Source organism: Dermochelys coriacea, chromosome 3, assembly GCF_009764565.3.
Source record: "Dermochelys coriacea isolate rDerCor1 chromosome 3, rDerCor1.pri.v4, whole genome shotgun sequence".
Taxonomy (NCBI): Eukaryota; Metazoa; Chordata; order Testudines; family Dermochelyidae; genus Dermochelys; species Dermochelys coriacea.
The window spans coordinates 47,196,347-47,220,277 of NC_050070.1; the positions used below are offsets into that span (position 1 = coordinate 47,196,347).

At 41.2% G+C, this 23,931-nt stretch overlaps 1 protein-coding gene and 1 long non-coding RNA gene across 8 annotated transcripts in view; one reads left to right on the top strand and one right to left on the bottom strand.

The window, feature by feature from the left end:
• The window catches only part of HMGCLL1 (3-hydroxymethyl-3-methylglutaryl-CoA lyase like 1), a 117,158-nt gene extending 109,260 nt beyond the window's left edge, over positions 1-7,898 (bottom strand). For 4 of the 7 annotated variants that reach the window (XM_043510387.1, XM_038397786.2, XM_038397787.2 and 1 more), the window contains exon 1: positions 7,631-7,898. In XM_043510387.1, coding sequence (XP_043366322.1) covers positions 7,631-7,744 — 114 coding nt within the window. In that variant the 5' untranslated portion in view covers positions 7,745-7,898. The remainder of the gene's footprint in view (positions 1-7,630) is intronic. The other 3 variants (XM_038397792.2, XM_043510389.1, XM_043510388.1) reach the window with 3 other exon arrangements.
• A 193-nt stretch (positions 7,899-8,091) lies between these two features.
• LOC122459257 lies at positions 8,092-11,478 on the top strand. The gene is made up of 2 exons (XR_006279803.1): positions 8,092-8,209; positions 10,659-11,478. It is a non-coding gene; the product is annotated as an uncharacterized LOC122459257 (long non-coding RNA).
• Positions 11,479-23,931: the final 12,453 nt, after the last annotated feature.

The window sequence follows — 23,931 nt, forward strand, 5'->3', positions numbered from 1 at the left end:
CTTTGGATTTCCTACCTCATTTGCCATGCATCAAAGGCTCCATCTCTTACGAATCAAGTTCATTAGAAAGAGAGAGGCAGGTCATTAATAGACATGATACAGTTCTGTGGTGACCTAGAATCCTATTTTCGACGTCTCAGACTCAAGGAATATTTCCAACACACCTCTGACCAACATATTAACCCACAGAGACCTTCCTGCCAATACTACAAAAAGAAGGATTCTGGGTGGACTCCTCCTGAAGGTCGAAACAGCAGCCTGGATTTCTACATAGACTGCTTCCGCCGACGTGCACGAGCTGAAATTGTGGAAAAGCAGCATCGCTTACCCCATAACCTCAGCCATGCAGAACACAGTGCCATCCACAGCCTCAGAAACAACTCTGACATCATAATCAAAAAGGCTGACAAAGGAGGTGCTGTCGTCATCAGGAATAGGTCGGAGTATGAACAAGAGGCTACTAGGCAGCTCTCCAACACCACTTTCTACAAGCCATTACCCTCTGATCCCACTGAGAGTTACCAAAAGAAACTACAGCATTTGCTCAAGAAACTCCCTGAAAAAGCACAAGAACAAATCCGCACTGACACACCCCTGGAGCCACGACCTGGGGTATTCTATCTGCTACCCAAGATCCATAAACCAGGAAATCCTGGACGCCCCATCATCTCAGGCATTGGCACCCTGACAGCAGGATTGTCTGGCTATGTAGACTCCCTCCTCAGGCCCTTCGTTACCAGCACTCCCAGCTATCTTCGAGACACCACTGACTTCCTGAGGAAACTACAGTCCATTGGTGATCTTCCTAAAAACACCATCCTAGCCACTATGGATGTAGAAGCCCTCTACACCAACATTGCACACAAAGATGGACTACAAGCCGTCAGGAACAGTATCCCCGATACTGTCACGGCTAACCTGGTGGCTGAACTTTGTGACTTTGTCCTCACCCATAACTATTTCACATTTGGGGACAATGTATACCTTCAAATCAGCGGCACTGCGATGGGTACCCGCATGGCCCCACAGTATGCCAACATTTTTATGGCTGACTTAGAACAACGCTTCCTCAGCTCTCGTCCCCTAATGCCCCTACTCTACTTGCGCTACATTGATGACATCTTCATCATCTGGACCCATGGAAAAGAAGCTCTTGAGGAATTCCACCATGATTTCAACAATTTCCATCCCACCATCAACCTCAGCCTGGACCAGTCCACACAAGAGATCCACTTCCTGGACACTACAGTGCTAATAAGCGATGGTCACATAAACACCACCCTATATCGGAAACCTACTGACTGCTATTCCTACCTACATGCCTCTAGCTTTCATCCAGATCATACCACTCGATCCATTGTCTACAGCCAAGCTCTACAATATAACCGCATTTGCTCCAACCCCTCAGACAGAGACAAACACCTACAAGATCTCTATCATGCATTCCTACAACTACAATACCCACCTGCTGAAGTGAAGAAACAGATTGACAGAGCCAGAAGAGTACCCAGAAGTCACCTACTACAGGACAGGCCCAACAAAGAAAACAACAGAACGCCACTAGCCATCACCTTCAGCCCCCCAACTAAAACCTCTCCAACGCATCATCAAGGATCTACAACCTATCCTGAAGGACGACCCATCACTCTCACAGAACTTGGGAGACAGACCAGTCCTTGCTTACAGACAGCCCCCCAATCTGAAGCAAATACTCACCAGCAACCACACACCACACAAAAGAACCACTAACCCAGGAACCTATCCTTGCAATAAAGCCCGTTGCCAACTCTGTCCACATATCTATTCAGGGGATACCATCATAGGGCCTAATCACATCAGCCACACTATCAGAGGCTCATTCACCTGCGCATCTACCAATGTGATATATGCCATCATGTGCCAGCAATGCCCCTCTGCCATGTACATTGGCCAAACTGGACAGTCTCTACGTAAAAGAATGAATGGACACAAATCAGATGTCAAGAATTATAACATTCAAAAACCAGTTGGAGAACACTTCAATCTCTCTGGTCACTCGATCACAGACCTAAGAGTGGCTATACTTCAACAAAAAAGCTTCAAAAACAGACTCCAACAAGAGACTGCTGAATTGGAATTAATTTGCAAACTAGATACAATTAACTTAGGCTTGAATAGAGACTGGGAATGGATGAGTCATTACACAAAGTAAAACTATTTCCCCATGTAGCAGCCGTGTTAGTCTGTATTCGCAAAAAGAAAAGGAGTACTTGTGGCACCTTAGAGATAGTGTCCTTTTTCTTTTGTAGAGAAGCAAAGTGTGTTTTGTAAATGGCTTGTCTAGTTTTTGTAAAGTCCAGCCACGAGGAAGTTTGTTTGGAAGGTTGGTTCTTTATGAGAGTATCCAGTTTTGAGAGCTCATTCTTAATCTTTCCCTGTTTGCTGTAGAGGATGTTGATCAGGTGGTTCTGCAGTTTCTTTGAGAGTGTGTGGCACAAGCTGTCAGCATAGTCTGTGTGGTATGTAGATTGTAATGTATTTTTTACCTTCAGTCCTTTCGGTATGATGTCCATCTGTTTGCATTTGGAGAGGAAGATGATGTCTGTCTGTATCTGTGCGAGTTTTTTCATGAAGTTGACAGATTTCCACTCTATACGGCTAAATTCAGTGCCTTGCATAATGACAGGTTTCAGAGTAGCAGCCGTGTTAGTCTTAACACGGCTTATCTCTAAGGTGCCACAAGTACTCCTTTTCTTTTTGCGAATACAGACTAACACGGCTGCTACTTTGAAACCTGTCATTATGCAAGGCACTGAATTTAGCCGTATAGAGTGCAAATCTGTCAACTTCAAAGATTCAAAGAAAAGAAAAAGGACACTATCTCTAAGGTGCCACAAGTACTCCTTTTCTTTTTCCCCATGGTATTTCTCCCTCCCACCCCACCCCCCACTGTTCCTCTGATATTCTTGTTAACTGCTGGAATTAGCCTACCTTACTTGTCACCATGAAAGGTTTTCCTCCTTTCCCCCCCCTGCTGCTGGTGATGGCTTATCCTAAGTGATCACTCTCCTTACAGTGTGTATGATAAACCCATTGTTTCATGTTCTCTGTGTGTGTGTATATAAATCTCTCCTCTGTTTTTTCCACCAAATGCATCCGATGAAGTGAGCTGTAGCTCACGAAAGCTTATGCTCTAATAAATTTTAGTCTCTAAGGTGCCACAAGTACTCCTTTTCTTTTTGAGAATACAGACTAACACGGCTGCTACTCTGAAACTTATTATTACCATTTATGAGTCACCTACTTGTCATTGCCATTTTAAACACAGTACCAAATGGTGATTAAGCAAAATTTCTCTCTCATAAAATAAATAAGACATAACAAAATGTTGCCTGTGGACACCTCTCTGTCTGGACAGTTGCCAATTCTTACTGTAGACAATGTAGCTTATAAACTTTCCCTGTTGAACCCATAGCTATTCTCATTCATAGGAAAAAAAGGAGTGGATTCCAAGAGAATCATGGCTTATCATCACTTCTGAAACACTCATATGGGACCATATACGGCTGCTTTTGAAGTCAGTGGCAAAACTTATATTTACTTCAACAATAATCCGATTTGGCTGTAGATGACTGTGGGCAGGTCACTTAATTTCAATGTGCCTCAGTTAACCCACATAGAAAATTGAGTGAAAAGAAGGATTTCAAGTTGTCCCAATGTTTTAGTGCAATGAATTGCCATGGTGGCGGTGTCTGAAATCAGTCTTTTTCTCCTTGGGCTAGAAAGAGAGAAAACGAAGATCACTTTGCCTGCATGTACTCTTAGAGGGAGGTGGAGGTGCAACAAATCAAAGGACAGGATATCATCAAAAAAACAGACAATGTGTCTGAGTAGAAATTTCCTATGTGTTTTTTTTATTCCCAAATTTACAAAGCAATATCTATAAAATTCTTTACAGTGTTTCTAGCTATATTATATAGCCCTAAAGCCAGCTAATACTCTCTATGTAATATCACAGGTTTCAGAGTAGCAGCCGTGTTAGTCTGTATTCGCAAAAAGAAAAGGAGTACTTGTGGCACCTTAGAGACTAACAAATTTATTAGAGCATAAGCTTTCGTGAGCTACAGCTCACTTCATCGGATGCATTTGGTGGAAAAAAAAAAAAAATATAAATCTGTAACTGCTAAAATGTTTCAGTTATCTTTCCTCTATTTCCAACAAACTAGCATAAAAGAGCGAAGTTGATGGCTCCACTGAGACAAACTTTCTTGCAATTTATTATCAGGCTTTTAATATCCCACATCCTGTTTGGCATCTTCAGCCTCCTTGTTCCTTAGTTTTTCCAAGACTTATTCTCTCCCTCTTTACCTCTCCACCCTTACCCCATCCACCAACATTATTATGCTCTTATTTCACAGCATGAAGTCTATCACGCTTTGTCTACTGGCTTGAGCCTGAAATTATGTAGGCAAAATTTCATTGGTTTCTAAGGGAGTTTTGCCTGTATAAGGAGGGATTAAAGTAAAGGAATGTGGAGAGAAGCATAGCTCCCCACTCCTTTGCACAAGGCAGAAAGCTCCTTCTCTTCTCCTTTCTTGGGTCCCAATTCTAGAGAACACCTAATCATGTACTTAAATCCATTCCTATCCAGGAAAGAAGTATGACTGCAAAAGCATTCAGCATTGACCTAACCTTACTACCACTGAAATCAAAAGGAGTCTTTAAAATGTAGTATTTGAGTGTCAGGATGAGTTAAAGGCATGAATGAAATTATTCCACTTATCAATGCAGAAGTCATTCAGAGACATTTAAGAAGATATGGGATCCTAATCTGAGTTTGAAATGGGCTACAATTTCATTTTTAAATGTTATGTTGTTTACTGTAATGTTTATATGGTAGTCCATTGTAAAGATTTTATTTGGTTTACCTAAGTATTAACATTGTTTGATGCCTTTATAGGTACACCTACGATTCTATATATTTATTTTAAAACTGTGCAGAAATGATCGTGCTTGGAAATCTGCAACAAACCAAGGCCCCAATCTGACACAGCACCCCATTGATTTCAAAAGGGACTCACACAGGTGCAAAAGTCCACCTGTGCAGGGGGACTTGCAGGGTTGGGGCCCAAATTTGGTTGAGGTTTCTTAATGGTCAATCCTTCAATTTTACTGTAGACAAAATTCACTTGGAAGTCAATGCAAGTTCTGCTGCTTTGGGAATTAAGAACTGATAAATAAGATGGAAGAACTTTGACCTATGAAATTAATATCCTCTATAAAATACTGAACTTATTAAACAGTTGGAAATATGGCTGCCTTTAAAAATACACAAGAACAAAAAGAATTTTGTGCTATGAAGACAAAGACATCTGGCTTCTTTTCTCTCTCATGGAAACACGCTTATTATGCAATTTGCAGCAGATCAAATCATCTGAATGCAAAGCATAACATATTTATTGTGTATAATAATTGCCAAAATAATTACTGTGTTTGTAGTAGCTTTGACAGCATTATTTTATAATTCTTCTTAAAATAAATAAATGTACAAATCCCAAAGCAATCTAAATAAATACTCACAATTACAGGCTACTTTAGATCTGAGCAGACATCTCACATGTCACCTCTCCTACACGTCAAGGAGAAGTCAGTAACATTTTGGTTAATTTTGATTTCCAACTATAGGAACAAGTGGTAAGCCCTAATCCATCTCTGCATGAGGAAAAGGCAAACCATACAAACATATCTGGCAATCACAGAGCTCTGCAGGTAGAATGAAACCAGACTATCCCTTCAGAAATTGTATGCTGACCAATTACCAGCCCCCAATAGCAAGTGGTAGTGAGGAAAAGCAGCTCATACAGGACTCCAGCCACCATTTTGGTCAAGTCTATGCTACAAAATTAAGTTGACATTAGTTATGTCGAGTTACAGCCACCGCAGTAATTAAACTGCTTTTGTATGTCCACACTATGCTCCTTGTGTCAGCGGTATACATTCTCACCAGGAGCACTTGCACCAATTTAGTTGTCAGTGTGGGGCACTGTGGGATGGCTTCTGAAAGGCAGCAACAGTTGATGTAAGCAATGCAGAGTCTACACTGACACTGCATCCATAGATGCCAACTCCATGGATGCTTCAGGGCTGGAGCACCCACGGGGAAAAATTAGTGGGTGCTCTGCACCCACCGGCAGCCAAGCTCCTGCCTCCACACCTCTTTCTTCTCACCCTGAGTGCACCACATCCCCGCTCTTCACCCTCCCTCCCAGAGCTTGCTGCCAACTCACCGCCTAACAGCTGTTTGGCGGCGCTTAGGACTTTCCAGGAGGGAGGGGGAGGAGCGGGAAAGCGGCACGTTCAGGGGAGGAGGCGGAGAAGAGGCGGGGCAGGGACTTTGGGGAAGGGGGTGCAATGGGGGCAGGAAGGGGGGGAACTTTGGGGAAGGGCTAGAATAGGGGCAGGGCGGGGGAATGCAGGGGTGGGGCCAGGGTGGGGGTTGAGCATCCACCGGGAAAAGGGGAAGTTGGCACCTATGACTGCATCGACCCAACTGCTATACCTCATGTGGAGGTGGTGTTAGTAAGTCAGCGTAGTAGGTGGGAGCTACATTTTAGTGTAGATTCTTACAGAGTTTGGTCGATGTAAGCTGCTTGCATGCAAGTCTGAACAAATGTAGCTATAGAAACTAAAACTAGGGTTGCAAACCCTCCAGGATTGTCCTGGAGTCTCCAAAAATTAAAGATTAATCTTTAATTAAAGGTAACGTCAGTGATGAAACCTCCAGGAATTCATCCATCCAAAGTTGGTAAACCTAACTAAAAATGAAAGGGCAAATTGGTAGCGTAGCTCCGCAAAAGTGGCTGCCATGGTAGATGTCTTCCACCTACAGTTTTACAGGAATTCTTCCACTTTTGGGGCAGTCTATAAATGGAGGGGAGGGATTTTTTTAAAAAAAAAGAAAATCCTCATGAATTGTGTCTTTTTCCCCCTGTATAGTGCTCCCACCACCCTGAAAGGAGACTGCATATGCTTAGCAGTGATGTTAATAAAAGAACAGTAGTTTAAAATATCAAATCAATAATAAACAACCAGTCTTATACGTAAAAAGAAAAGGAGTACTTTTTGCGAATACAGACTAACGCGGCTGCTACTCTGAAACCAGTCTTATACGTGTTTCCCTGGTAGGTAGTCTGGGACTACTAATAGGCACATTTACAGAGGCCTTCAATGTCTCATATATTGAGTTTAATTTTCCTCTTTATTTTACTTAAAACTTCGCTACTGGTTAGTGGTGAGGGTTGAAATGCTGCAGGCTGACTGCAGCAGGTAGGATAGGTGGGACCACTAGAGAGGGACAGGAAGGGCAGCAGGAGAGTGATCAGAAGGTGATGGGGGTGGGGGGCAGCAGGTGTAATAGCAGCTAGCCAGGGGTGGGGGCAGTAGGGGACTGCCCAGAGGACAGCAGGCAGATGGGGGGGGGGCTGGAGGCTGCGGAGCGGGGGTGGGAGGAGGCAGCTGTCCGGTGGGAGGGGGCAGCAGGCCGGGAAGGGATGGGGGGCTGTTGCTGGAGAACGCGCCCTGGCAGCCCATGGATGCTGCAGCTCCACCTGCCCCGAGTCCTTCCCCCCCCAGGCCCGGCTGGTGGCGGTACCTGCCCGGGATGCAGAGCAGGCGGCGGCGCGGCCGGCTCCCCGATCCAGAGCTGCTCCTTGAGGAGGTGCTGATAGCTGAGGCAATGCTTCAGCGCGGACGGCACCGTGCCCATGGCCCGGCCCCGGGGCGCTCCCTCTGCGCCAGCCGCAAGGTCAGCGTATCCCCCCGCCCCAGCCCAGCCGGACCCGGCGCCCGCCGCAGCCAGTGGCTGGAGCCCGGGCCTGAGCAGCGCGTGTGATTGGCGGAGAGCTGGGGACTCCTGCACCCCCGGCGCGGCTGCGGCAACAGCCTCCCGCGCTTGGCCGCAGCGCCGCCAGGGAGCGGGCTGCCCGCCCGCCGGGCCTTCCCCCCTGCAGCGCGGCGCATGGGGGGCAGCTGCTGCCGCCCCGGCGGCTCTAGCCGTCGCCCCTGCTGCTCACGCGGCCTAGGAGCCGAGGGCAGCTGGACTCCGCCCGCCTGCACCGTCCCACGCCTCAAGCCCCTCGCTGTGCCTTCAGGCAGGGAGACCCAGCGCCCGGGAACTGCCCCCGCCCCCGGTCTTCACAGCCCTGCGGCCTTAGGTCAACACATTGTATAGGTAGGAGCCAGCTGCGACCTTCAGATAGTTTTGGGGGTGCTCAGTGCTCGGACTTTTGGGACTGACCCATCGCACTTCCGTATCAGGCATGGAAACAAGGGATGGGAACAGGCACGTGAGATATTAGGCCAGGCTTTTCCCATTTTCCCATTTAACTGGGACTTGGTCCTGCTTTGAGCAGGGGGTTGGACTAGATGACCTTCTGGGGTCCCTTCCAACCCTGATATTCTATGATTCTATGACTCTATGATTCAGGCCTCTAGAGCTGTAGTAATAAGAATGCAACAGAGAACCTGGTTAGTCAGGGCCCAAGTCTGCATTCCTTGCACACCCGACATGTCAAATGAGATCACCGAGAACTTGGGCTGTGCAAAGGACCGCAGGAATTAGGAATGCATCCGGTGAAGTGAGCTGTAGCTCACGAAAACTTATGCTCTAATAAATTTGTTAGTCTCTAAGGTGCCACAAGTCCTCCTTTTCTTGCTCCTTACAGTGTGTATGATAAACCCATTGTTTCACGTTCTCTGTGTGTGTATATCAATCTCCCCTCTGTTTTTTCCACCAGATGCATCCGGTGAAGTGAGCTGTAGCACACGAAAGCTTATGCTCTAATAAATTTGTTAGTCTCTAAGGTGCCACAAGTCCTCCTTTTCTTTTTGCGAATACAGACTAACACGGCTGCTACTCTGAAACCAGGAATTAGGCACTGGAGGATATATGTTGAAACAGGGCAACCAGCTACACTATAATTATACAATTAATTATAAGAGGATAAAAATTACCTGGAGATTTTTTTTTTGACCAGGTACAATGAAACAGCACGTGAACTGGTAGATGAGCAGGAACATATTAGAGCTAAAGAAGGAGAAAACTGATATTGTAATAAGAAGCTACTAGCACAAGTTGTTCGTACTTTAATACATAGATGCATCTTGAATATTCAACACACTGGTTGGATTGTGGTTGTTGGATTTGGGTTGGGTTTTTCCTCCGCAAAACCAAATTATATATATTTTGGTTTTGGATTACAGAACTACAAGAAAGGTTCTGAATAAGGCAGTGAATCATTTACAAGCATTTAAAAAAACTTTTGTATTTATTGTTTTCATTTGTTGGGGCAACAGTAATACAAGACCTATGGAAGGAAATATTTTTCAGATGTTAACAGCTTTCTCAAAAACAGCAGGTTATATTTTGTCATCTTCAGCAGGAGGTCTGCTCAGCCAATTTTCCAAAGCCACTTTCTCAAGTGGAATACCATATGCATTTGAGATTGTTTCTAATTAATTCACTTTACTTGGTATCACTGGACACTTGTTAAATTCACTGACCTCTCTAGAGGTCATCTTCTGCAAAAGAATATCAGGTTTACAGCCAAGTCTGAATTTAAGCTTTGGGCTCATACACATAATACTTTAAAGCACTTAAAGTATTTGCTGCTATAAGGCTCAATCCTGCATTTTTTGTGCATCCAAAACTTCCCAGGTGTGTATATTTTTCTGAATTCTGAATGCCATTGTAAAAGATAAAAATAGAAAATGATAGTATACTTTGGAAGCTTGTAGTTTCTTAGTGATAATGGAAGCTCCGAATAGTAACATTGTTTAGAAATATAATTAGAAAAAGGGCTTTAAAAATATTGCTAATGATCATCTCTGTAATTCTAAATCTAAGTGCATCTACCTACAGTAAGTCTCATGGGTATTTCACCACTGATTAACATTTTTAGGTAGTTAGTATATTTTCTCTCTTTCTTATGCCCCTTGAGTAGTCTTGGGGGAAAAAAATCTATACTCAATTCTTATATTTCCAAAACTTCAGAGAATTTGATGTTTTTTCTAAATATCCAATCCAAATTACTGCATCTAATTTCAGGCCAATGAAGTCAATGGTAAAATGCTCATTGACTTTATTGGGAACTGAATGCTTACTTCTTGGTTCCCTTGTGACAAAACATAATTTTCTAGTTTCAGTGGTACATGTGAAGAGGAAGGTATTTTACTGACAGAAATAATTATCCTTCGCACTCTTGCCTTTCATGTAGCTAGTATCTAGCACCTTTCATGTGAGAGTATCACAGTACTTATATATAGTATACCTACCTCTCCTGCTTATATGACCAGTCTCTTTTCACATTTTCTTTCTTTCTGCCAGTGATGTCAGCCTCATTTCCCCATTTGTTCATCTTTTCCACACGTGTCTTTTCATTCCCACACACATCTCTTCAATTATTTTCCATGCATGGAGTTTATCCATCAAACTGCTACCTCCTCCTCATTTAAATTCCCTGTCTTCCCAAAAACACTACTTCTACTACTTCTGTGTCTGTCAAGAATATTCACTCTTATTTTGGCTCCTTAATAAATATAAACTTAACTGAACCAAAAAAAATGCACACATTGAATTTCTATGCTATTGCATGGCTTTAACCCTTGTCCTGTTCCTTCAGGCTGATTCTACTGTGAATGGATAATTGCCGGCTTATACCATCTTTATGCTTCTTCATCAGGGTGACAATGAAGTTTAAAACGGAGCATCCTTATCATATACACAAGTTTTGTGGGGGCAGAGACTGTAAATATGGCAATGCTATATTAGAAATGGAATCCCACAAATGTAATGAATTAGATTATTGTATAATAAAGTATTTCTCATAATATTTTACTGTTGTACCTCTCATCCTCCCTACAGCTTTCTAATCTTTGTCATCCCTTCCCAATTTAGGGCCCAAACCTGCAGCTCTCACTCAAATATTACATAAGTAGTCTCAAAGCCAAAAGAACTACTTACATGAATAAGAGATGCAGAATTGGGCCAGAGATTCCCCTTTCTTGGGAAAGAGGCTTTAGCTATCTGTTTAACACTACACACACATATGAACCTGTGGAATTAAAATAGTATGAGCTTAATCCTGGCCATTATGCCACAGGCTTGAGCAGAGGCCATGATGAAGCTCCTGCACCATTGAGAGAGTAACATCAGTGAGGTTCTCTCCTGGTGGTGTCCCTTGCATATAGGGGTAAAATATTTTGTTCCATCTCAGGGAGCCAACCCCACTCCTTGGGCTAGCATGGAGAAGGATAGAGCCATGACTCTTCCCCATTTTTCAGTGTTCTTCTCCCCGTGGTGGGGAGAAGTCCAGAGACTTGTGGTTAGAGGCTCCTGCAGAGCCATGCATGGGGTCATGGAGGCTTCTTACACACCCCTGAATGGCTGCACATGGTCTTCTCATTATTGGGTCCTTTATGACCCCTGTGCTGTTCCTTATTTTAATTCTGTGTATTTTGCTTGATAATTACATTTTGCAGTAATTGTAATTTACCAGAACACATGGAAGAACTCAGATATGTTTAATGATACATCAGAATAGAGAGCATGTATTACATATGACTGACTTTTGGCTTTCAATCTGTTGGTTAAACTGTATATCATTGTAATACTTCTCTGAATCTATCATGTAATTGGCACACTGTATTCTGGTCAAAGGTTTTAAAATGTTTATTAAAAGGAATGCCTTTAAAAAAAACCTTATAGCAAGTGATGCTGCAATTCAACAAAAATGGGAAGAGCATGTCTGTCATGTCTGTTCGTATGATGTACAGCAAGACTTCATAAACTACTCTAAGAAGTGATGTTTCTATACTGCTTAGTAGAGCCCTATGCAGGACTATTTTTAATCCCGCTACCATCCTGACCCACAGTACCCACTCCCACCTCCTTCTGCTATTATGGCAATGGGTCCTGTGGGACCCGCGGGATCCCAGTCCCGCTGCAGGATTCTACACTAGTCCCACACAAGGCTCTATTGCTTACTCTCTTAATGCAAGACATAGATAGTGGAATGATCAAAGTGTTGGATTTTCCACTCTGTGGTGAAATACATTGGCCAAGAAAGGCATAGTAAAAACAGGTTGATAGTTTACAAGCACCTTTGCATTAAAAAAAAAGAATTAAAAAATGGTTGCTTGAAGAGTGATTTGATGACAGGACAGCAAGGGCAGAATCAGAAGCAAGGGAGCTATTCATACCACTGATAATAGTAAGTGCCAAACTGGAAAGCAGCCAAAGTGCCTACTAGGCAGGAATCAAAGACACATATGGTGAGCCTCAAACAACAAATAAGCCATAGAATTTTGGAAAGCATTACAGGAGTAACATGCTCCAGCCTTAACAAAAAAGACAACGACTAAAGGGAAAACAACTGTGCTACCAATAGTGGATAATACCCAAGGGGAAACAAAGCTTTCATCATCTCAGTTTTATTGGCAAAAAGCATAGATGACTTCTCACATATGGTAGGTCTGGATGTCCTAAAATGATGGCAAGTGTAACAACATGTTTTAAAAGATTCTAAAAAAGTTGTGGCACTAAATTAGAGTTCCATTAGCAACAGCATCATACACCATACTTTGGAGAGTTAGTAATAGATTTAATTTGCCAGAGTAAGACTCCACCCCGGGCTATAGACACCTGGCATTCAAAGCAGACAATATCAGCAGAAAAGTCCAAATTACATCTCCCCAGATGTTGGATTCTACACTTTCACTAATTCAGTCAGATAGCTATGTTTTGCCAATTAGATCACAGTGTAAAACATAGAAGCATGGAATGTCATTTAACCAAATAATTCAAACTGCAGTTCTAGGGCATTTTATTTTGCAAAAACAATACAAACTTTCTCATATTATTCTAGTATAAGCTGTTGGTACACTTACAAAAATGGCTATTCTTCTATGTTAGTCCTAGTTTCATAGTCACAAGGGTTAACCCATGCTATACATTAAAATAATATAGTCATATAGAAAAGAAGTTCTACATTATATTTAAACACAGAGAGATTGTCTGTTGTGTTTGTAAGGGTGAAATCTTGCAGCCCTTTGGATGGTCCTGTGAGTGCTATGGTGATTAACAAAGAAAACAGAGAAGCTGTGGTGGGAAGCATTTGCTTAAGCATTTTTTCCCATTCAAGACATTTACATAACTTACATTAATGTTAATGAACCAAATGTGCCCTTTAAGTCTGTGATCATGTCTACTTTTATATAGTACCCACCATGAACGATGTCCCAGCGTATAGGTGCTACCATAATTCTCATGGCAATTTTCCACTTTGAGGCAAGTATGCTATCCACCCTACTCACAGACTCTACTTTTGTCTTTGTTTTACTCACTAACATACATGCTCACTCACCTCTCTAACATTCCTCTCCCCACACAGCCTTTTCTACAAATAAATGCTACTCTGTCCTTTTATAAGATGAAATATGCAGTGGTTTCTGATGCTCCCATTAATACTTCCTATTGATCCAACAGAAAAGATCAGTACTAGCAATAGATGGGGCCAACTCTCTGTTCTACTAAGCCCCATTTCCACCATCAGGCAACATAAAGAGAGTACAGATGTCCCCCAGGGAATACAGGGTAAGGGGATTCCTCACTGGCTTGGAAGTGTTAGAGCAACCTTGCCAAACCCATATATAGCAAGAATATCAGGGCGTAGAAGTGGTGGGCCAGAACAGAGAGCCAGATCATACTGCATTCTGCCTATTCCCTGCTTCTTAGAGAAGAAGAGTAAATTTCACTAGAGACACAAAGGCTTCTGAACAACCCCAGAATAGAGGGAGCATGAATATTAAAATAACCTTTGTTCCCCCATTCTCATTCCATTCTGAAAACAGATGTGGAGTAACAGAATTCAGTCCATTTTGTCAGTGCCATTGTCCAAGAAACAAAGAGCAGGACTTCGACTCTGCCCCTGATTTCTATTTGCCTTGAGTGGGCAAGGAAGTTCTGAAACCACTACAATTGGTAAGCCTTTTGTCAGTGTCAGAGGAAGGGCCAAGCCTGAATCAGCGGAATGGGTTCTCCAGAAGTGGGGCAAGAATATCAGTGTCACAATGTGCAGAAAGTTACGCTAATACCCAGCGTCAGTTTTTAGTTTGTTAGTAAAAGATGGATTAGATGTGAACGGTTTTTGACAAGCAATACATTTGATTTAAATGGTTAAAAAAAGTTTCCTTTGGCAACAGAAGTTGCTACCAGGTTATGGTGAAAGATGCCAATGCCATGTATACTGTGAGTCACTGGTATATAAACACTCAGCACAATACTCTTACTGCCCCCAGAGAGTTGCTAACGAGATTGCATAGAGTAAAGCACCCTAGGTCTGGACATTCAACATTTTTCTGCTATTCCCTGTACTGCACTGAAGCTGCATATGATAAGTTGATGTCTAGGCTCACCTGTTGAGGTCACATGGTCCTAGCTGAGCTGCTTTGGGTTAGCTAGATTCCTATGTGAAGTCCAGGGGCTGAGGCAAAAAAAGGAATATTGTATTTAAATTGTGAGATTCCAAAAGAGTCCAAGGGATAGAGTCCAAGTCAGCTGCTTGTTGGTGACGGGGTAGTGATGATTTAGCTGAGGATTCTGCAGGTGGAAGTTGCTCAGGTGATCACCTCTTTTCATTGTGTTCATTTTGTAAATAAACAAATTATACTAAGAAAATGGCCAGATACTCAGTCACCAATTTCTCTTCCAAGTGGAAATAGATCGGCAGGACCTGCAATGTACTATCACTCAAAGGGTCAACACTAGAAATGTTTCTAAAAATTGTGCTGTTTAAAATAATAAAGAATAAACTTTACATTCAAACATACCTCTATATCAATTTAAATATTTTTTTCTGCCAACATTTGAGTGAAAATGAATAAGCAGCCCTTATGGCCAGCAAATTCTGCTTTAAAAAATTAACTTAAGGTAACTTAAGGTGCAAATAAAATATTTAAGGGCCATTTTAATGAAAACCATGGTTTAATTTACTTTTTAGGTGCATGGCAAATCATAGCTCTCCTATAACCATGCATTGAGCCTACTCAACTGACACATCTGCATACATTTTTCTGGCAATTACAGTAATATCTTGAAATCTGTTTAAGCACCTGGTTTTTATTCAGTATTTTCCTAATTTTTTCAAAATTATTATTTTATATTCTAGCTAAGGCTAAAATCCACTGTAGTGCAATATTAAGGTTGGACAGTTAGACACTCAAAAGTCAGGAAATGCACCAGTCATAGCTGAATGTACAACTATTTCCTCTTGCACATATGCCAAACAATGGGTAGTATGGAAACAAAGTATACACAACTAACATCAAAATCTGTCCAAGCTGTACAATTATTCTCTCTTTTCAGAACTTAAGATTTCTGCCTTCATGAACTGAAGATTTCTTAAAGTCACTAAGAAAAGATGAAGGGAAGCTGAGAGAACTGCAGTGGTATGGTCATCGGACCAATACAATGACTTTTCCAAATTTTAGATGTTCATAGCCACAGTTTATGAACCTCATAATAAAAAATCCTTGATCCAAAAATTACAAACTACACTGAAGGGCTTGATCCCACAGACCCTTAATTTTTTCAGTTTTATAGGAACTTAAGCCTCAGGATCTGGATATAAAAAGAACAAAGAAGAAAAAGATTGGAGACTGACTGCACTATAGGGGCAGAGTTAAGGTTGTTTGGGCACCATTATGGCCACATTTTCAAAGGTCTCAGCAGCTAGGAGTTACCATTGAGAAAACTGGTAGCTACTAAAGCGACAAAGAGTCCTGTGGCATCTTATAGACTAACAGACATATTGGAGCATAAGCATCTGTGACATGCATCTGACGAAGTGGGTATTCACCCATGAAAGCTTATGCTCCAATACGTCTGTTAGTTTTTGCCACTTTTACAGCTCCAGACTAACACAGCTACACCTCTGATACTTGGTAGCTTCTAGTTATTGAGCACATTTCCAAAACTGTATATAAATGTTGGCATTTTTATGTTTTTGAATGGTTGGGTTTATTTTAAGTTTAATCTTAATTCTGAATTTCCTGGCTTCCTAATGCCTTTTTTTAAAATAACAACAATATTTTAACATTCCTGCATTTGTTTTTTTGCATCCTTAAGTTACTGTTATGTTCTTTACCTTTTAACTCCATATTCAATTGTTTTGTCTGACAATTATAACAAAGTTAGTGAAGAAAAAGACATTGCCCACATTTTCTTCAGAGCAGGTCTCATCAGTTAATGGAGGAATCTTATGTCCCTGGAAACTAAACTTTGTATTAACAAATATTTCACTCACTTGCCAAGGTACCTTCCCTGTGTTTAAAACAGCTGTTGGCAATTCTTCCATTTACTGTATAGCGTTTTGCCAAAACAATGAGTAATTAAAAATGCATGCTCAAAAATTACTGAATACAATTGTTAACTTATCGACATGGCAAAAACATTTAAACAAAATTCTGCTAACTAAATGAAAAATAAATTGAAATAATGTGTGATGTGAAATAATAGCAAATGTCAAATGCACCATTATGTAAAGTGATGTGAGATCAGCAAGTAAATGTGTGTATCATTTATTTCTTCCATTTCTGTTTGGACTTAAGTTCAGAGGCGGGTTGCAGTTTCAGTATGATCTAAGATCTTCTTTGGTAGCGTGCATAAGTTCGGACAAAAAGTTGTGTTTTTTGGCTTCAGTTGCAGAGAATGTGCAATGTCAATGTAGACAATAATTCTTTAGTAAAGTATCATTTAGGAATTATTGGAACCGTATTAACTTTTAGGTTTTTTGAAGCTGCATGTAGGGGGTTCCCACACTGTGGTACACATACCCCTGGGGAGTATGCAAGACATTTCTGTGAAGTACATGGGAGAAATTGTGTAATGGTGGATTTTATTTATTAATTATTTTATTTATTGCATTTTCATAATAGGCTACTCAGAAGAAGCTTTAGAACTCTGTGGGAATTTGTTATATAAAATACAGTTGTTAATTTACTTCAGAATGTACCAATGAGAACACAGATACACAGAGATGCTGATGTACAGAGCCCTCACCTCCAATCACCGTACAGTGCAGGTTCAGTTGCCCAGTCTAACTGAGCTCAGAACTTTAGTCAGGGGTTTTTTTCAGTTGTATATGTCGCACTACAACTATATCTGTATGTAACAGATAAATATGAACAGATGGCTAAAGACAGGTAGCGTTAAGAAGAACACAAAATATCAGTGATGACAAGCAAACGGATGAAATTTGTCTTGCCAGTACCAGTGCACTTGCTGAATTTGCTGATGAGACAACAACTACTCATTCTACATGCAGATCTCAGCCTGTGAAGCGAAATGTTGGCACCAGAGACAAAACAGGATCTATATCAAAGAGATGTAAATATGATTAAAAGTACATCAAAATGGAATTTACTTGGACTAGAGACAGTGAATACCCTCAGCTGCAGTGTGTGTTACGTGGTGAAGTCCTGTTGAATAAGAAGCCTAAAACCATCTCTTCTACACAGACACTTGGAAACAAAATATGAACAACACAAGGACAAACCACGAGAATTTTCAAGTGGACATGGGCACAAGTAATGGCGAGCAAGAAAGTTTTGCGCTCTGCTGGTGATGATGATGACAATATTAAGGCCCTTGAAGCATCATACTTAGTTGTGAAGTCAGGAAAACCTCACACCATAGCAGAGGAACTAATATTACCTGCAGCTGTAAACATGGTAAGCAGTATGCTTGGAAAGAAGGCCCCAAAATTAATTCAATAGCACAATTATCAAACAACACACTGTCTTGTTGAATTGATGACATGGCCAATGATGTCCTGACTCAATTAGTGAACTGTGCCACTAGCAGCCAGTATTTTACTCTGCAGCTGGATGAATCCCTGGATTTGGAAGGCTTAGTTCACCTTCTGGCATAAGTGCAGTACATTTATGAAGGTGCAATATAGGCAGACATTTTGTTTTGCCAGTCACTGCCTAGCAGAACAGCAGATGGTTGCTTGACAGCATTATAAATCAACATATCATCTGTTCATGATGTAATGGCATCTGCACCAATGGAGCAAAGCCTATGACTGATAGGCATAGTGGAGTAGTGGCATGTATCACAGCAGTTGCTCCCAGTGCGATATGGGTGCATAGCAGTATACACAGGGGAGCACTTGCTGCAAAAAGCATGCCTACCAACTTGAAGGAGGTGCTGGACAATGCTGTGAAGATGGTAAACTTTATAAAAGCTTGACTCTTGAATTCCAGGATCTTTTACGCTCTATGTAATGAGACGGGAAGTGAGCACATCAAACTATTGCTCCACACAGAGGTTCAGTGGTTGTCACGGGGCAAGTTCTTCGCACATTTCTTTGAACTTCACTCCAAGGTCAAGGTATTCTTTAATGACCATCCATTTCCATCTCTCCCTATCTGCATGATATGGCCTGGCTCTCATGGCTGGGCTGCTTCTCAGATATATTCTCTCACCTGAATGAGCTAAATCTAGGACTTCAAGGGCTGAATGCAACCATCTTCAATGTCCAAGACAAAACTGAGTCAATGATAAAAAACCTGGAATTCTGGGCTTGCTGTGTGGAGAAAAACAACACTGTAATTTTCCCAAACATGCATGAATTTCTGACAACAAATAAAATATAGTTGCAGAACAGTGTTAAAGGTGAAATCAAGCAACATCTCACTGATCTGGTGAGGCAATTCCATAGTACTTTTCTTCAATGGGAAATGCAAACAGATGGGTCCTGCTAGCCTTTCACAAATTTTTCTGCAGTACCCATGCCACAAGACTTGGCAATAAAAGAAAAAGAGAATCTCCTGTACATCTCAACTGACAGAGGACACAAGATTGAGTTCCAACAAAAGCAGTTGGCTGAGTTTTGGATCCAAATGCGAGCAGAGTTCCCTGAATTGTCAGACAAGGCTGTCAAGCTATTGATGTCGTTTGTTACAACTTACCTGTGAGAAAGTGGATTTTCATCACTCACTGGAAGGCAGTCAAAGTATTGTCAGCGCCTTTGTGTAGAAAACAGCTTATGACTCAAAGTATCAACTATCACTCCAAATGTTATGAGCCTGTGCTCGAACAAACAACCTCATCCGTCACATTAATGGTGAGTAGTACTATTAAGTCATTGTTTAAGTTGGTCAAAAGTAGGCATACATGAAAACTAAAACCATAAATGATATGCATTATTATTATAGTCCTATATATTATGTGTGTATAATATGTACATTTTGTACAGTGTTTGGGCATTAAAAGGGTTAAAATATGAAACCTGTATTCTGGTAAGAGCACACAGGCAGCTGGTAGATCTGGACGGGGTACATAGTAAGAAAAGTTTGGGAACTTTTCATCTATAGGGATTCCCTTTTCAGCAAAATAGTAGCCACATCACATTTAAAGAAAATACTATTTAAAAAGTTTGGCTCTGTTTGCAGCTGCTTTCTAACTGACCATAACACACTGTATTTTCATCACTAAACTGTAATCACATAGGAATCAATGTGTAGTAGTTGGTTACATATCTGTGATGATACACACCCATGAACAGAACCCACAGTATTTAAAATAAAAACATGACTGCAACCTTCACTTGGGAAAATGAAAGTTAAATCAGTATCAGTACAAATGAAAACACTGATGTCACGTTGCAAAAGAAGAAATTTGTTATTATACTTGTGTCCACAATGTGTTCTACACCCACCATAACCAGAACGATATTCACAATATCAACCACTCCCTTCACATTCCTCCCCCCAAATTAAAACATAATTCTTATCTGAAGCAGAGCTATTTATACCATGAAAACAGGGATTTATTTTATAAGGAATGCACTGCGTTGAGGCATAGGCAATGTAGGCCCATGTCTACGGCCCAAGCTCTTGAGTTATGTGATTACATAATAATCAAAATCTTGATTTTAATTTAAAAAAAAATTTCTTGCCCTTGTAGTTGTAAGGAAAAGCTTGAAAGCATAACCTGAGTATAACTAATGCAGCAATGTCCACCTACATTTGCAGAGAGTCTGAAACAATCGGTAGGAGAGGGGTGAATGGCACCATACACTGTGGTTAACCCCAAGACCCAATTCTCTGGGGCCCCTGGAGCACACCCCCAAAAGGTAACTATGACAGTGAGAGAAAGAGAAGAATGAAGTGGATGCACACACTTAAGCAGATTGACCCATCCCAGCTGCTTGGGTAAGTACTGAAGGGACTGCCTTTTGCCAAGTTTGTCTCTCTGTGGAGGAGAGGGGGTCCCTGCTGCTGTCCTGCTGCTATTTCTGGAGGGCAGACGAGGATCCCATGACACTACCCAAATGTGGTGCTTTATCCCTGCCATTCCAACTTCATAGAATGAAGGTATAGCGTTGGAGGTCCCCATATCCCCATTTCCTTGGAGTTCCCCATATCACAGTATGCCTAGGGACCGTATGGCCCTACATTGGTTCTGGCTTAGGCCTCAATCCTCAAAAAGGTATTTAGACAACTAATTCCTGTTGAAATCAATACCGCTTGATGCCTAAATGCTATTGATGATGTGGGCCTTAGATGCTCCGGTCAATAGCAGTACAGAACAGTTAGATAAGATTAGAAAGACATCTGATGTTGCAAATATGCACATGAGTAAATTACTCCCATGACTACTTCAAAAAGTAATCTCTTCCCAGAACAGCTGATTGAAATTTGTTGAATGAAAAAGGGGTTTTTTGGTCAAACTATGGCCTTTTTCCAACAACAGTTTTTTTATTAAAAGTTGTTGACATTGTCAACTTCTGGTTTGATTTTTTTTAAATGTGTCTTTTTAAAATATTTTGTCAAACTTTGTTTATAGAAAATGTTATTAAAGTTGTTATAGAAATTTTTCATTTACTGATAAATGTTTGTTCTCAAACACATTTTTTAATTTGCAAGAGATTTTGAAAACAATAAAGGGTCCATTTCAAACACTTCAAAATGCAAACAACTTTAAAATTTAGAAATTTTTCATGAAATATCAGTATCAAGCTCTGGCAGTACTTTTAGAGCAATTTAAAAATATTGTATGCAATACTTAGAAACCAGCGAGCACAAGTAATGCATATAGAGTTTTTCTTCTACTTCTATAGCAATACATTAGAGTTCAATTTCTGCTTTTCTATTGTCTTTCTAGTATTGCTGGTTCTGGTCCAGAAAGATGATTAAGACCAGAAGCACCCATTGAAGGCAATGGGTAAACATTGTTAACTCTTGGTATTGGGCCTGTTCTTTATTTAATTTTTTCCTTTTAAAAAATATAACTAAAATTATCCTTCCTGTTTTTGTACTCTTGGGCCAAGTTCTGTTCTCTGGTGAATGTGCAGGATTCCCATTAAAACCAATAACAGCCTCATATACACATCCAGGAGCATTGTTGTAAGGTAATTTGAAATTATTTATGCTTTATAACAGAGAGCTATAGTGACCACTATATTTAGGTTGTCTAACATATTCCATTCTAAAAATATTTCCAACCATTTTAAGAGTGCTAACATCCTCATGATTTGTACCAGGAACTTGAAGTTTGGCAGTGGGATTATCCTGGGGATCGGGAGGTGCCTTTTGTTATCCCTATGAAAATCTATTCCGATTGGGCTGAGTTATAACTGAAAATCGCCATTTCCCATTTGTGTTTTACTCTGTAGAATTTGCTAGGGGCTGGCTGCTCTAAAATCCTTCAACACTCCGTCAGCACTGAGCATACACTGTCTGGATGTTGTCTCACTGGGCCACACAGAGCTGAACCTCCAGATGAGACAGACAATATGGTTCCTGCTTGTGTTCCATAGCAATGTAATCTCTAGGAGTGAACTCTAGTAATATGTTAAATAACATTTCTAAGGGAAATAAAACCTCATGCTTTAGGGCTTTTGCCAATCTCTAGCTATTGGGAGTTTGGTTGAGACCTTCACAAAAGGCAGAGCATCTCATATCTACCTCCTGTGGGGTTTCTTTAACCTTCTTCTGAAATATCTGCTGCTGGCCATATTCAGAGACTGGATACTGGACTACATAGACCACATATCCAATTCCTATGTCAAAGCCAAATTATGATATTGTGGATCTCCAGTTGGGAAAGGTTCCCTAGTGTGCATCCTTGATGAAAAAAGTAGGGCATTATCCAGAAATAAATATAAACATACTCCAATACACAAAATTATTTTTGTTTCATGCTAGGCTCCATCCAAACATAAAAGGAAGACATACCTACCCAAGAGATCTTACGCTCTCTAAAAATGCCAAAACCAGACAGAGAAAGAGCATGGAAGGAGGGAGAAAGAAAGGAATAATAAAACAGTCAAAAAGGTCAGGTGGTATATCTGTTTGGGCAAGCTTCCCATCCAAGAATGATGCCTACAGAATAGCCACCAGCATCTCTCTTGAAGATAAGCAACTAAGACCAAACCTGTAGTATAAGTGGCAGAAAGTTGAAAATGCTGAGCCTTTAACGATGAATTTGTTGCTATGCTACATTTGTTCATATGATGGCTAGATATTATGGACAGGCACATTAACAATGCCTAGACAAATGGAGTGTTGAAAAACCTTCAAGAACATGAACAATCTCTTTTTCTATACTACATATTTTTTAGTCACCTATCCCTATGGCATCAAAACAATGACATAAAGAGAACAAAATGATCCCTGTCAGGGCGTGAAGGCTAAAATTAAGTTCTGGAAGCAGAGACATAGGTGTGGTACTGAAAGCATGAGATAGAAGCCTAGCCAGAGAAAGCTAACATAAGGATATGTGGGCCTAGAACTTGGGACAACTGACATCCCTATACTGCCACAGGAAGGACATATGGAGATGCATCCAAGCAGCACTATGGAGCTTAGGTGCTGCAGGACATACCAGCATGACACTACCTGTAGCCCTCTGATAGGCCAAGCATACTAATTAACCCTGGAGGGTGGCCCAGAAGATTTTGTGAGCAACCACATAACCTGTAGCCTGCTGTGACTCCAAACTGCACCTTGCTTTCTGACACCAGCCTGACTCTGACCCGAACTCCTGCCTCCCAATTCCAGCTTGGTTCTACCCCTGATCTCTGGTCTCCAACCCTGACTCTTGCTTATTGATTGCAGGTCAGCAATTATCCCGATCCCTGCTCACTGACTACTGCCACTTGCCCATCCTTGACTTGTGGACACCAGCCCAGCTGTGACCACTAGGCCAGACCGCATATACCCCTGTCCCTTACTGTTTGCCCAGACCCACTTTCAACCTCCTTCACAGGAGCCCCTTAGTAGACATATGAACAAGAGCAGGTCTACCATCACCCATCATGGACCCCAGGGGCTACTAAATCTGCAGAAGTAGGTCTTTCATCTCCAAACCAAGAACCATGTGCTGTAGTCCCAAACAGTGCAGCTCATAGCAGAAAAGTGAAGAAAAAGCTAAAGGAACAATATCCATAGCATTTTTGAAGCCATTTTAAACAGTTGTCTGCTGTAGCTCACGAAAGCTTATGCTCTAATAAATTTGTTAGTCTCTAAGGTGCCACAAGTACTCCTTTTCTTTTTGCGAATACAGACTAACACGGCTGCTACTCTGAAACCAATAAATTCTAGAAAATGCTCTCTGACAGTCACAATTGCAGGAACATTTTCACTAGGTTCTGTTGCTGTTACAAAATGCACCATTAAAGTCATTTGTTCCATGTGGCTGATGTCAGGTTGCAGCTCAGAATAACCGAGTAATATCTTGCTGACTCTGATCTGCCACAATCTTCCATTTGACTTTTGTTGCCAGTAACTGTATGATCTCATTTTGAATTGTTTTTCCAAGGTAGTGGTGTGTGTACATTTCTTGGTGGTGACTCTTCTTAGATGCTCCTGCAGTACAGCATCAAA